Source organism: Haliotis rubra, unplaced genomic scaffold (assembly GCF_003918875.1).
Source record: "Haliotis rubra isolate DU_JTF1 unplaced genomic scaffold, ASM391887v1 Scf58, whole genome shotgun sequence".
Classification (NCBI taxonomy): Eukaryota; Metazoa; Mollusca; class Gastropoda; order Lepetellida; family Haliotidae; genus Haliotis; species Haliotis rubra.
Window position 1 is genome coordinate 2,600,646 of NW_025767279.1, and position 13,956 is coordinate 2,614,601.

General features: G+C 39.9%; 1 protein-coding gene across 1 annotated transcript in view; it reads left to right on the forward strand.

Moving 5' to 3' along the window:
• Positions 1 to 10,685, forward strand: part of LOC124254667 (phospholipid-transporting ATPase ABCA3-like) — a 29,952-nt gene extending 19,267 nt beyond the window's left edge. The window contains 9 exon segments of the mRNA XM_046688513.1: positions 4,218 to 4,347; positions 7,101 to 7,246; positions 7,592 to 7,747; positions 8,023 to 8,178; positions 8,180 to 8,234; positions 8,397 to 8,646; positions 8,800 to 8,942; positions 9,376 to 10,386; positions 10,498 to 10,685. Coding sequence (XP_046544469.1) covers positions 4,218 to 4,347; positions 7,101 to 7,246; positions 7,592 to 7,747; positions 8,023 to 8,178; positions 8,180 to 8,234; positions 8,397 to 8,646; positions 8,800 to 8,942; positions 9,376 to 10,386; positions 10,498 to 10,676 — 2,226 coding nt within the window. The 3' untranslated portion in view covers positions 10,677 to 10,685.
• Positions 10,686 to 13,956: the final 3,271 nt, after the last annotated feature.

Here is a 13,956-nt window from a genome sequence, read left to right on the forward strand (position 1 = left end):
AGAATAATACTGCAATTCTAAATTTAGAATTTGAAAATCAGTGTGTACGATTGGAAAAATGTCATAAACATCTTGGAGTAACATTTTCTTCTGATTGTAAATGGAACACCCATATTGATAATATTGTAAGTACAACGTCCTTGATGGTTTCATCAATGAGAAAATTAAAGTTTATGTTAAACAGAGATATACTCTAAATAAGATTTATATTGTATTCATAAGACCACATCTTGAATATGCTTGTGAATTGTTGGATGGTTGTTCGGTGGATTAAACCGAAAAAATTGAAAAAGTTCAGTTTGAGGCCGCCAGGATAGTTACTGGTTTACCAAAATATGCTACTAGAGATACTCTAATGTATGAAACAATTGTTAAAAGAAAGAAGTAGATGTCGTAAACTGTCTTTATTCTATAACATCTACAACAAAATGCTCCATCCAACCTTTGTGATCTCATGCCTCAAACAGTTGAATCTAGGACAAATTATAATCTTAGAAACATTCGAGATCTTTCCCTGTCTTATTCCCGCACAATCTCTACAGTCAATCATTTTTCCCATCATCTTCGCAACTTTGGAATCATCTCCCTTTATATGTTAGAGATTCAGTTTCCTAAAAAGTTTTAAATCACATATAAGCTCGCGTAAGTCAAAAGCACCAGGATATTTCTCATTTGGTAATAGAAAACTCTATGTGATTCATACCCAGCTAAGATATTCAAATAATAGATGAAACGGTGATCTATATATGATTGGTCTCATAGAGAACCCTGAATGTAATTTTAAATTTACCTGTGAAAATTCTCATCAATATTTTATGGAATGTTCTTTGTATTCAAATATCAGACAGGAAATGTTTCAAAATATTAGCAGAATTTGTAACATTAGAGCACCAACAAACCTAGACGTACTATTAAATGGCAATGCAGATCTTCCGTACAGTGACAATATTCAAATTTTTAAAGAAGTTCAAAAAAATATATCAAGCTCCCAAAGGTTCAGTAATTGTATATAATGTCTATGATCTAAATAATTCATGTATTCATGTATTGTGTATATCCTTTGTATATATCTTTCTATCCCTGTACATATATTTTGTTTCACTTTTGCATGTAAGCATTGTAGATAGGAGAGGGTTTCCATTAAGTTGGCATAACTTGTACCCAATCCATTCGCCTGAATAAATATGTTTAAACTCAATCGTTAAAGGCGACTAAAGGGATCAGGTGGTCAGGCTCGCTGACTTGGTTGACACACGTCATCGGTTCCCAATTGTTCAGATCGATGCTCATGCTGTTGACCTCTGGATTGTCTGGTATTTACAGGCCGCCGCCATATAGCTGGAATATTGCGGCGTAAAACTTAACTCACTCACTCACTCACTCAATGTTGCATACTACCGTGAAATGGTGGGTAAAGAATGAATGTCCGGTCCAATCTTTTACATCGAATTATCCGATGTTGTATACAACCGGAGAATGACGGGTAAAGAATGGATGACGGGTGGCTTATACTTCGAGTTATCCGGGTCTAGGCTTTTACTTCGAGGTGTCTTATGTTGTATACAACCGAAGAATTACGGATAAAGAGTGGATGTCGGGTCCAGGCTTTTACTTCCAGACAACCGTATCTTCGACATAGCGGTGTTTGTATTTGTAGTTTCATTTTATTGCATGAAGACACAAAGTTAATCTAATTATAAATTATTCGTAATACCAGGGCTCCTATTGGTGTGGAACTAAGCAGACCAATGCTGATTATCCAAGTAGTCAGCTCTTGGATGAGAAGCACTTTGAGACGGAACCAAGTGGATATGAAGACTGGAATATCTATCCAAAATCTCAAAAAGGTAGGAACAACAGATGCTTCTGATTTTATGCTTCTTTAGCATTGTGAAATATTTCACTATTTCAAACTATTCTGCAGTCTAAGATCTTACTTGATAATGAGTTCATTCGTAATCAGCAATTTACACCCTACCTGGCTAACGGTTAATCGTTACAAGGTGCCATTACACGTTTCTTCAAAATACATACACAATACTACATTTACATGATTTACGCCCGAAATAAGCACTGCAGGTCAGAAGCTTAAGTAGAACACGAGCGATAAGAAATTCTTGCATTACAGAAACCTCTTAGACAAAAATAATATACGAATCTTGAAAAAGCTTATATTGCCATCAGTTAATTAACTATTCAGTGAATGCTCTTAAAATATTAAGCAATGCATGTTTGTATTTTGTCACAAGATGACAAATGACGTATTCAAACAAATGACGAGAAGTCGACCGACCGTCCGTACTGCAATGAAAGTGTATCGTGATATATATGTCTCATGCATTCTGGGAAGAATAATTTTAAAACGTATATTTTCAGTATAATTTCAGTGGTATTTCACAATACACGGGAAGTACAAGTCATGTTTCTAGTGTTTTTTAAGATTTTGAAAAACACCCAGTCATCGAGGTCATCCTATACAAGACTATCAATCCGAGGGAGCTATGAAATAACATTTGCAACAAATGTTACCTTTCGGTCTTTCTTCAAACACGTTGTTTCCCTCTTACCATGATACCATCGAGTTCAGTTCGTAAAGCCCAAAAGCAGTAGTATGACGTTCTATATTTATTACATACCTTTCTTCGTGACACAGGCTGTTAAATTCAATTCACGTCACTTCTGAAACATTTCATGTCATCATGACCTGGGTATCCCACATGTATACGCCTGATGTCATCATTCAAATGCCTGACGTTATCATTCAAGAGCCTATGGCGTCATCAATCAAGTTCGGAATTCTGCAGAAAGTTCATTGTTGCACGTGCAGTATGAGGCCGGGCGTTGTCTGGTTGAAAAATCTGTGTCTGTTGGTCAATAATCGGGAGAAGGTGAGGCTGTAATACGTGGTTGATGTAACGTTGGGCTGTCAGGTTCCCTTCAACGATCACCAAGTCTGATTTCTGGTTGTATGAGATGGATCCCCAAACCATAACGCTTTCTCCGCCAAATCTGTCCCCTGTCGGACGCAGATGGGCGCAAAACGTTCATGACGTCTCCTATACACGTTTTCTTCCGTCGTGATGTTGCAAAAGAAAACGGGATTCATCAGAAAACCAGATGCGCCTCCAGTTTTGTAAAGTCCATATCCTTACGTTGTTGCACCACCTGAGTCGTCGGCGGAGATGTAGGGGGCGTAGTACAGGTCCAACAACTGGTCTACAGGCACGTAAACCCGCTTCTTTCAGACGGTTCCTAATCGTTTGAGCTGACACTCTCCTCAAACCTGGTATTTGTGTGGCAGTCACGGTTGGTAGGGCATGCCGATTACGCAGGTGATGGACCCGGATGTACCGATCTTGAAGGGGGGTCGTGATTCTTGGCCTTCCACTTCTCGGGCGATCGTTGGTCAAATTGAAGTTGTTGTAGCGGCTCCAAAGTCGGGATATCGTTGTTTGAACATTTAGGTGCCGTGCAACAGTTCCAAAACTTTCTCCGGCTTGAACACGACCAATGGCGATATTTCGGTCGGCATCACTCAATCGTGGCATTTTTCACACAGCTTTTCGGCGACAAATGAATGAATATAATACGAAAGCACATGGGCTTTTATACACCCCTACATTAACTGCCATTTTCATGATTTGCATGTGGTTTTTTTGTGCGAAGTCACCATGAGGGTCATTTCATGCGTTGTGACGGAATAAGCAATAAAATACACTTATGCGTACAAATGCAGTTGTTTGGATGGTAATCTTCATTAATTACTTGTATAATTTCAATACATTCGAATAACATTTAGTTTGGAAGCAATAACTTCATTCAAACGAATTTTTCATATCTGAGGACAGGGGTTGCGTTTCTTTTTTGACAGAGTTTATATACGTCAGATATTGACGTCATCAACAAAACAGAAAGGAAACACAAAACATTTTCCATTTAATAACTATGTTGTTTCAAAGGTTTCATTTGGGACACTCATTTAAGAACTCAATGTTTTTTAACATTTGTTACGAAAGGATCCAAGTATTGCGGAACTTTTACGACTGCATTGCTATCTTAAGAACAAATGGGTATGAAATCATAGCCGACACCGCGCTAATGTCTGTGATTTATCCGTCAGTTGACATCATACAAAAAGACAATTATTGTCAACTGAAACCTACTTATGAAATAAAATAACCAATGTAAAATGCATTCAATTTCCTCTTCCTGTCAAGGTGTTCGGTTCCGGATCTAAGAAGAAGGTAGCTGTGGATGGGATGAGTCTCAACATGTTCGAGGGTCAGATCTCTGTTCTCCTGGGTCACAACGGCGCTGGAAAAACTACAACCATGTCTGTTCTTACAGGTAAATATATTGTACTTACGGGGGTGTGACGGATGTGTGATAGATGTGTGACGGATGTGTGACGGGTGTGACGGGCGTGTGACGAGCGTGTGACGGGTGTGTGACGGATGTGTGATGGGTGCTTCGGGCGGGAATCCAGGTATTCATGATAAAATCGCATGATAAAGTCGGACCAGTACATTGGATTGTATTTCTTCTGAAATCTGAATATGGAGGTTCTTTTTTCCTATTTACTTTGTCCATACAGGTATATATAGCCATCGGTTTAAAGACAAGTGGTGATACTTTTTGTGTATGTATTATACCACTCGTCAAAAGTATCGCACCACCCATTTAAATCAAAGTAGAAATATAATTTTCGGGTTTTTTACACTACACGTACATATGTAATATACAACATCATCTGTGAGCATAAAATCACAAACACCCCCTGTTCCGAGCTGCACGTGCATGCTTGCCTTAAGCATGCATATTTTGGGAGGGGTCGGTTTGCTGTAAATGCAATATGCACATAGCCCCTTTTTGCGTATGTTATGTTGGCAGACACGGCTAAAATATGATTGTATGCATAAATTAAGCTTTATTGTGACCAACCAGTGAAATGCCCACGCGTCTAGTGCCCCTGAGCCAAAGATGGCATATTATTGGTATGCACCAGACTGGTATGTCATGTCTGCTATTGGAGCACAACTGAACATTAATCGCACTGTCATCAGCAAGCTGATACGTAAGGATCCTGCTACCGGTGAAGTGAAGGATGCACCGAGGTCTGGACGTCCCAGAAAAACCAATGACAGGGAAGATCGTGCTCTCGTACGCCATGCCAGACGAAGCCCAATGTCTACTTGTACACAGCTGCGACATGGATGGCATCCATACAACTGAGTGTCCATCAGCACCATTAGACGATGCCTTAATTCTGCAGGATTGAGTGAGTGAGTGAGTGAGCGAGTGAGTTAATATTTAACATCGGCAATATTTCAGCCATATCGTGACGAGAACATGTTTGACATTGAAATGGAATATGTGTATATTATAAAAAAACTGTCATCAAAGGACAGTAAAACAGCTAGAATATCACCATTAGAATTAAAAGTAGTGTGGAAAGTTAAAACTAATAGCACTATTAGGACAATACAAGATAAGAACAGGCTATCGGTCGCCAACAGCTGAAGGTAGATCACCATATCAGGGACCATGGGGACTTACAGTGCCTTTGCTACCTGCATGAACTCCAGTTGGATTTACACCATCCCTTCAGCCGCTGGCGATTGTAGGAAAAGTTTAGCCGAATTTTAAGGGAACAAAAATACTACGATTATAAATCTGGTAAGCTTAAATTTACTTTGAAAGTTTTGGGACTTATGTACCCTCTCAGGGGGACAATAATTTTTCGATACTTTTACCCCCTTTGAGGGTACAGCCACTAACAATCGCAGTTGTAAATTCATACTACCATGTTTAAAATACCATTTATCTGTTTACAAAACATATTATTCAAAATTTATCTAATAATTCTATTTCCTTTAAAAATTCAATTATTAAATGATAATTAACATTATAAAACAGATCCTTCAATGTTTTAACTTTAAAATATTTTTCCCTTTTGATGGAAAAATCAATACAGTCAAGCAGGACATGCTGTGCAGGATTGAGAGCAAGACTGCCAATCAGACCTCCATGCCCGTTTAACCTGGTGTCAAGCACGTGCTCGCTGGAACCTGAGGACATGGAGAAGGATCCACTGGTCCAATGAAAGCCGATTTTTGCTGCATCATACAGACGGGAAGGCACGAGTTTGGAGGCAGAGAGGCATAGCATATGATCAGAGGAGCATTCAAGTTAAAGTTCCATTTGGGGTTGATCCGTCATGGTGTGGGGGTGTTGCTCCTATGACTGTAAATTTGACCTCATCACAGTTCCATTGTATGGACAGATGTACCAGAACTTGATCCTGGACGGTGCTGTAGTGTCTCATTTCGATAACCATGCTCTCGCCACACGACCATTCTTCATGGACAATAATGCCAGACCATATCGTTCTCGAGCTGTTGTTCAGCATCTCCAACACAACGCCATTGAGACACTACCATGGCCAGCCAGAATTCCAGACATGAATCCTATTGAGCATTTGTGGGACATTTTGGGACGTAGGGTGAGAGCAAGGGATCCTCTAGTTCAGAACATTTAGGAATTGACCCATGCATTGCATGATGAGTGGCAGCACCCTCAACAGAGAATCAGTTCGAGGCGGTTTCACCAAACACTGCGTTATTTAGTCATTGTGGACCCTGCGAGTGAGTTCAACATTAATTAAATGTGAACCGTGTTGTGTGTCTGTTGTAACGACCCCGGCAGCCATACACTTTTCACTTTAATTTATGGCGATTTCAGTGAACTTTAGTTTGCTACAATTAAACCTTCAATTAGTGCTCGAATTCGGTCTTGTGTTGTCAATTTTCTGACTGAACGCTTACATGAGGCCATCTAATCAGTTTAATGTGCTTTTCTAAGCACCATTTTTATGATATTTATGACGAGGTGCATACTTTTGATTTGAATTTTAGGAGGAGCATATGCCAGGTTAACTTGCCAAGTTACAGTTCCCTGTCGACATTAAATTTGATGTAATCCAAAATGTATGTATCTCACATGCGACCAGTCATAGCGTAACGAATTATACACAACAAATAACTGGAAGTGGTATATTTTGGCCCTGTATGTAGTGATGACTACTGTGTATCTATTTGCAGGTTTCATTCCTGCATCTGGAGGCACCGCCATTGTGAACGGCAACATCGACATCCAGAGTGTCCGGCAGAGTCTAGGTCTCTGCCCTCAACACAACATCCTGTTTGACAGCCTGACTGTCCAGGAACATCTGGAGTTCTTTGCCTGTGTAAGTTACCTTGAAAGAATTTGATCTGTATAATCAGGGGCCCAGATCATGTGTGTGAACATTGAAGTAGCACTTGATAAAGTTCAATGATTATATAAGGTGTCCACTCATTAATTGCCACGTATATATTCTTCTAATGTTTTAGTGTTGCACGGGGCGGTGGGGTAGGATATTGCTAAACACTCTCTAATGTTGCTAAAACAACCTGTATTCGTCCTTCTGTAAAGTAGGCAGAATATGGTAACACTTACATTTATACAGTTTGTGGTTTAGCTGGAACCAGGAGTACAAGTATGTTATATACAAACCAAACTAGGAAATCATTAAAATGTTCTGCCCTTGTAGTTGAAAGGCTGTCCGACCAAGAATGTTCAATCTGAAGTGACCACTGTGATAAATGATGTTGGCTTGAGTATGAAGAGATTCACAGAGTCTCAGCATCTCTCTGGAGGACAGAAGAGGAAGCTTTCTGTTGGCATTGCTCTGATTGGAGGATCCAAGGTAGGCCAACACTATCGTTATTAAAGATATCTCCCGAGGGTATGTATTTGTGTACGTCCACGTCATTATTCCCACGTTTCGGAGCATATGCTGACTGCTTCATTACTTGATACTCCTTATGCACTCATTATATTTCCTAATCATGAGGAAGTTGGCATTATAAAATGCTCTCCGTTATTTGTATAACAGAATACCATTCGAATATTCGATAGTTTATCCTGATGATAAACAGTATTGATGTAAGTACATTTACACTGATGTAAGAACAATTTTAGATCGTTATCCTGGATGAGCCGACTTCCGGTATGGATCCTGCATCCAGAAGACAGACATGTGACATCCTTCAGAGGAACAAGCAGGGCCGGACCATGTTGCTGACCACTCATTTCATGGACGAGGCTGACCTTCTGGGTGACCGCATCGCCATTATGATCAGAAGGGGTGGTCAAGTGCTGTGGAACATCCTACTTCCTGAAGAAGCTCTATGGTATGGCTGTGTTGTAATGCCTGTACAATGATGTATGTCTTCGTCATTTTAATACTTGTGATGTTAAAACGATTTCAAATGATATTTTGACTTCAATGAACGTTTGTTATTTCATGACTTTCGCCTTCTTATCTGTCTCAAAACATAGTTTTGTATCTTCAGGGGCTGGCTACCACCTGGTGATGATGAAGGAACCCACCTGTCAGGTGGCATCAGTGACGGCAGTTGTCCAGCAGCACGTCCCTACAGCAGTCATGGAGGGTGAGATCAATGCTGAACTCTCCTACCTGCTGCCTGATGACCAGTCAGCCAATTTTGCTGCTCTCTTCAATGAGATTGAAACACAGAGGGGAAAGCTTGGCATATCTAGCTTTGGTGCAAGTGCAACTACCATGGAGGAAGTGTTTCTCAAGTTAGTAGTTGACAAATATATTGTTTATAACTAAAGTAAAGATTAATTAGCAGAATTCAGCCATACAATGTTATTGTCAAATAATGTACTGCTACTCAAGCGCTATGTGCCAAGGTACAGAAAAACACATTTATTGTTGTATCTCTTGAACAGAGCGGGTGAGGAGGAACAAGAGTGTGGAAATGCCAATGAAGATTATCCTACAGGATCAAGAAACAATTTGATATCAAGCGGAATATATGGTTGGAGCAATGAAAATTATGAACTGAGAGACAGGGGCACGGCTGATATGTTAGGTAAATTACATCGAATAGAGCATGTGTTCATAGAACAAAAGTACCTGCCTGCACAGTATTGCACGAAATGATACCACACATATTGTATTTAAAGATGTGATATTGTGTCTGCATATTTCAACAGAATCTGAGTGAGTGAGTGAGTTAGTATTTATCGTCACATCGGCAACATTTCAACCATATCGTGACGAGAACAGTTTATCAACAGAATCTGAAAACAATGAGGTGTGGAAGATCATTGGCCAGTGGTTTGTTGAGCAGATATATTAAAAATGTATCCGTAAAGCTGTATTTATTCTCTATTATTATATTTATCAAAGTTCAATTTTTGATAGGGTCATACCATCAACGCACTCAATGAAATAACATGCAAGCGACAAGTAAAACAATATACTTTACTGATATCTTTTCTTTAAACATATATTCATTTCAGCATTCAACCAGGGCTTCACAAAAACCAGAGGAATACTCCTGGAGTTATCCCGCTTCAGAGGAATGTTTGTAAAGAAGGCTCTTCACACATGGAGGAACAAGACCATCACCATTGTCCAGCTTCTGTTGCCGGTTATTTTCACCATTGCTGCCCTGGCTATCAGCAAAGTGGAGCCTGGAGAAGCTGTCGAGGTTCCATTAACTTTACACTTGGCACCATTCAAAGGCACCTACGTCCCATATCTTTATGGTCCAAACCAAAGCAGCTCGGACCATCTGTCACAGGCCTTTGCACAAACATACCATGATCAGTTAGTAGGGACTGAAAACAAACCTGAGATGATAAATGTGTCGAAACATGATGTGACAAGCTATTTCCTATCAAGAGCAAAAGACCTTGGAATCGGAGGATACAACAAGAAAATGATCATTGGAGCTCAGTTCAAATCTAATAAAGAAGCAATTAGTTTTTTTAATGGACAATCCTATCACAGCCAGCCCATATCTTTGTCGTTCATGATGAATGCAATCCTAAAACATTTTACATCTCAAGATCATTCCATCATAACAATCAACAACCCACTTCCATCTGATGCCCAAAAAACATCGGAAACATCATTTGTAGCAGTACTTTAACTTGGCTTTTCTGTGGCTTTTTGTCTTATCTTCGGCATGGCCTTCCTAACTTCTTCCTTCGTGTACTTTCTCATCAAGGAGAGATTGGTGGGCGCCAAACATCTTCAGACTGTCAGTGGAGTTGGACCGTTTGTCTTCTGGTTGTCCAACCTGGCCTGGGACTACATCAACTACCTGATTCCATCCTTTTTGCTGTTGATTGTGTTTGCTGGATATCAGATACCAGCATATACCGAAGATGGGAGATTGGGCATCGTGTTCCTCGTCCTGCTGGTGTATGGTTTGGCAGTTCTGCCATTCATGTATGCACTTCAATATATGTTCAAGTCGCCTCCTACCGGGATGGTTGTCATCATCATCTTAAATATCATCACAGGTAACGCATTTTTGAGTGTACGTAAATAACACTAAGATGATATAGTGTCCATAAATTGAAGAGTATGAGTTATGATGTTCAGTTTGTTCATTTCTCTTTTTCTCCTGACAGGTCTTGCAACCCTGTTAACAGTCCTCATGCTGACCCTCTTAGGAGAGGAAACTGAGGCAAATATCACTGACTGGGTGTTTCTCCTCCTTTTTCCTCACTACAGTTTTGGCAAGTCCTACATGGATATGTACAGCCACTATCGGTACCAGGAAGGTCGGTTTTCATGTTTACTTCTATAGACATAGACTTATGTATTAACCTCTATTTTGAGATAAAACGAGAGAAACATTCACCAATGTATGGAATGTGTGGTCTTTTGTCTGCTGCCTGCTGGTGTTGCCGGTCAAGCTGTTGAAGTGGGTTGTGTCCTTGCCTTTGTTTTGCTTTGCTTTCATAATGAGTGACATTGGGTTTCTGTTTTTTTTCTGTGTTGAGGACGTTGGCAGTCTAGTGTCTCACGAAGTCAACAATGCCCCCTGGCGCTAGCTTTTGCAATCCCTCCTCTATACTGTTGATGAATTCATCATTGTTTGTCCGGATACTGTTTGGTGAAAACTTCAAGCCTTTGGGCATGACTGCAATGTGTAGCTGAGGTGCTTGCTCTGAAAATGTCGTACTGTGGTAGTATTCAATGATGGATGACCTTGTGCGTTTGTTTCTGTAGTTTGTATGTATTAACTATCCAAAACACTGGAGGAACTATTTTGAAGTGAAACAAGAGGAACATAGACCAATGTATGGCTATGTAAGTAAGTGATTTCTGTCACAGTGGCAAGAACTTGTCCTAAGAAAATAAGTTCCCAAACACAAGACTGAGATCATCATAGAGCACATGACCTCCTACACACATGTATTGGGTGGTTTGTGAGATTTACCATTGCAGTAAGCAGAGGCAATTGTTTTCTGGGAAACAAACGGTCCAAATCACTTAAATGAACTTCAAGGAAGTTTCCGACGAGCTGAACGTTTACGTGTTATAGGCCTATTGCAGATACCACGAGAATAGTTTTGCCTAAAATCTGAGATAGAAGGTAATTTTTATGTTAAGTGATATCTCTTGTGGTAAAGAAATTGACTCTAACCATCGGTCAACCGTGAACATCTCTTCAGCTTACCATCAACTCATCAAAGATGAGCATCTTATCTTTTCGTATATGTTTTTGTTTATTCTCCAGGATTTATCTTTTGGAATGTTTTACCTCAGATATTACACATTGCTGTGTACGGAACATGCTTATAAGTCTACTGTAACTACATGTACACCCATACCAATCATCAGTACAAACACTTCCTCCTGCTTTTGTATATGCCTCTAATCCAGAATCCGTACGTCATTTGCTTGTAAACGGTGTAACAATCTACTCCGAATTATTACAAATATATGTAAACATGACATGATGGGCTGCATTGTTTGTTCAAACTTTAGATTGGGTACGCGCACCGGTACATAGAAGAAATGATTCAAGTTGTGATTCCATGGACGAAGAACAAAATACCCTTATCAATGCATGTTTTATTCACCAGAACAAATAATGGGTTGTTTCAAGACAGGGATAAAGGCTTGCCCTTTATCAACTCAGTTTCATATCCAAACATGCCCTAAAACTAAATATCAAATGTCTGATGTGAGATGCCACATTTAAGTGTTTACTTTCGGAGGTAATTTATGTCATTCAATAACCGTGATGCAGATATGTACATGTCAGCTTAGATTAAAACAAACCAAGTAACCAATATTCAATACATATGTGTAGCCTCAATAAGTCAGTTTTAACTTTGACAATTTCAATTTTGAAATTGTAATCTCAATTTCCCTAGTTTATAGATCTTGGTGACTGTGTAGAGCAGTAGGAAGTACTAAGGGAGATAATTTCTGTGAGATTGGTGACTTCTAAGGGAGATAATTTCTGTGGGATTGGTGACTTCTGGGGGCGATAACTGTGGGGAGGTTAAGCAAGGAGGGTGGGAAGGCGAAAACGCACATGGCCTGTTTTCCGGTGACGAGCATCGTCTTTGGAGCAAAACTGGTGCAATTAGACGGAAAGCAAACTGATTCTGCCACGAAATTTGTAAGTACCTTTCATATGAGTCAGGCATTGTCATCATTTCGGGAGAACTGTTGTCGAATTTGCTGTATTAGTTGTAGAATTGTCGTAACTTTGAAATGTAAACAAATGTGTCAACAGTGTAATTTTGACTTGTAAACTAATGTTTCAAAAGCAAAGTTATTCTTTCATAATTTGTATTTGAGCCTAAACAATTATTCATGATGTACCTTGTATGCAACATTTGGTAAATCAGGTTCTGTATGGTTTCAGCTTGAACCTGCTGAATGACTTATACTGTTCAAGTAATGAAACGCATCATGACGGAAATAAACTGCGGTGTTACAAGAAACAAGAATCGTTTGTTGAGACTGTAACCTAACATCAGTTCAAGAAATTTCACGATTGTGATTCGCCGTTTTGATAGACTGTGAAATTCTGAATATCAACATGAAACACCAGGAAACTAATGAAAGTGATGATATTGATGTGGTAAAAACTCTTAGACAGGAGAGAGGTCAGATTAGAGGTGTGCTTACAAGCAAGATGAAGAAGCTTAATGACTTTGATGAACACCTCTGAAGTTGGTGATGTTGAATCAACTTTTAAAGTTATAAAAGAGTGGAGTGTGTGAGTGGAGTGAGTGAGTGGAGTGAGTGAGTGAGAGAGAGAGAGAGAGAGAGTGTGTGTGTGTGTGTGTGTGCGTGCGTGCGTGCGTGCGTATGTATGTATGTATGTTTCCAATACTCATCACAGGTGCAGGAGAACATGGGCTACTGTCCCCAGTTTGATGCCCTGATTGACCAGATGACCGGACGAGAGACTCTCACCATGTACGCCAGACTCAAGGGAGTGCCGGAGAACTGCATCAAAGGCGTGTGTGACCTGCTGGATATCATGATGCTCAGACAGTATTCTGACAAACCAACATCCGAATACAGGTGAAGGTAATTGTAGTGCTAAAAAGAGACTCATTCAATCATTGTATTTTGTTTGTTTTGACGTCTTAATTTGCGTGATAGTGGCCATGATATGCATGTATTTTATCGTACTACATATATTTCAATCATTTCTACAGTGGTGGCAACAAGCGTAAGCTGAGCACCGCCATCGCTCTGGTTGGAGACCCGGCCTTCATCATGCTGGATGAGCCGTCCACGGGGATGGACCCCAAAGCCAGGAGGCAGCTCTGTAACGTCTTGTCACAGGTACGTGAGTGCGGCAGGACACTCGTTCTCACGTCTCACAGGTTAGTAAAATCATGTTGTGTGTCCCAATATTTTTTGCATTCTGAAATTAGGCATGTCCAAGTTTTTGATTCTTTGGATATTAATACTTCAAAAATTCAATTCTTGAAATTGCTGGATATTCTGAAAAATTAGCAATACATGGTATCCAATCTTTTCAGCATGGAAGAATGTGATGCTCTATGTACAAGAATTGCCATCATGGTGAATGGAAGGTTCGTGTGTCT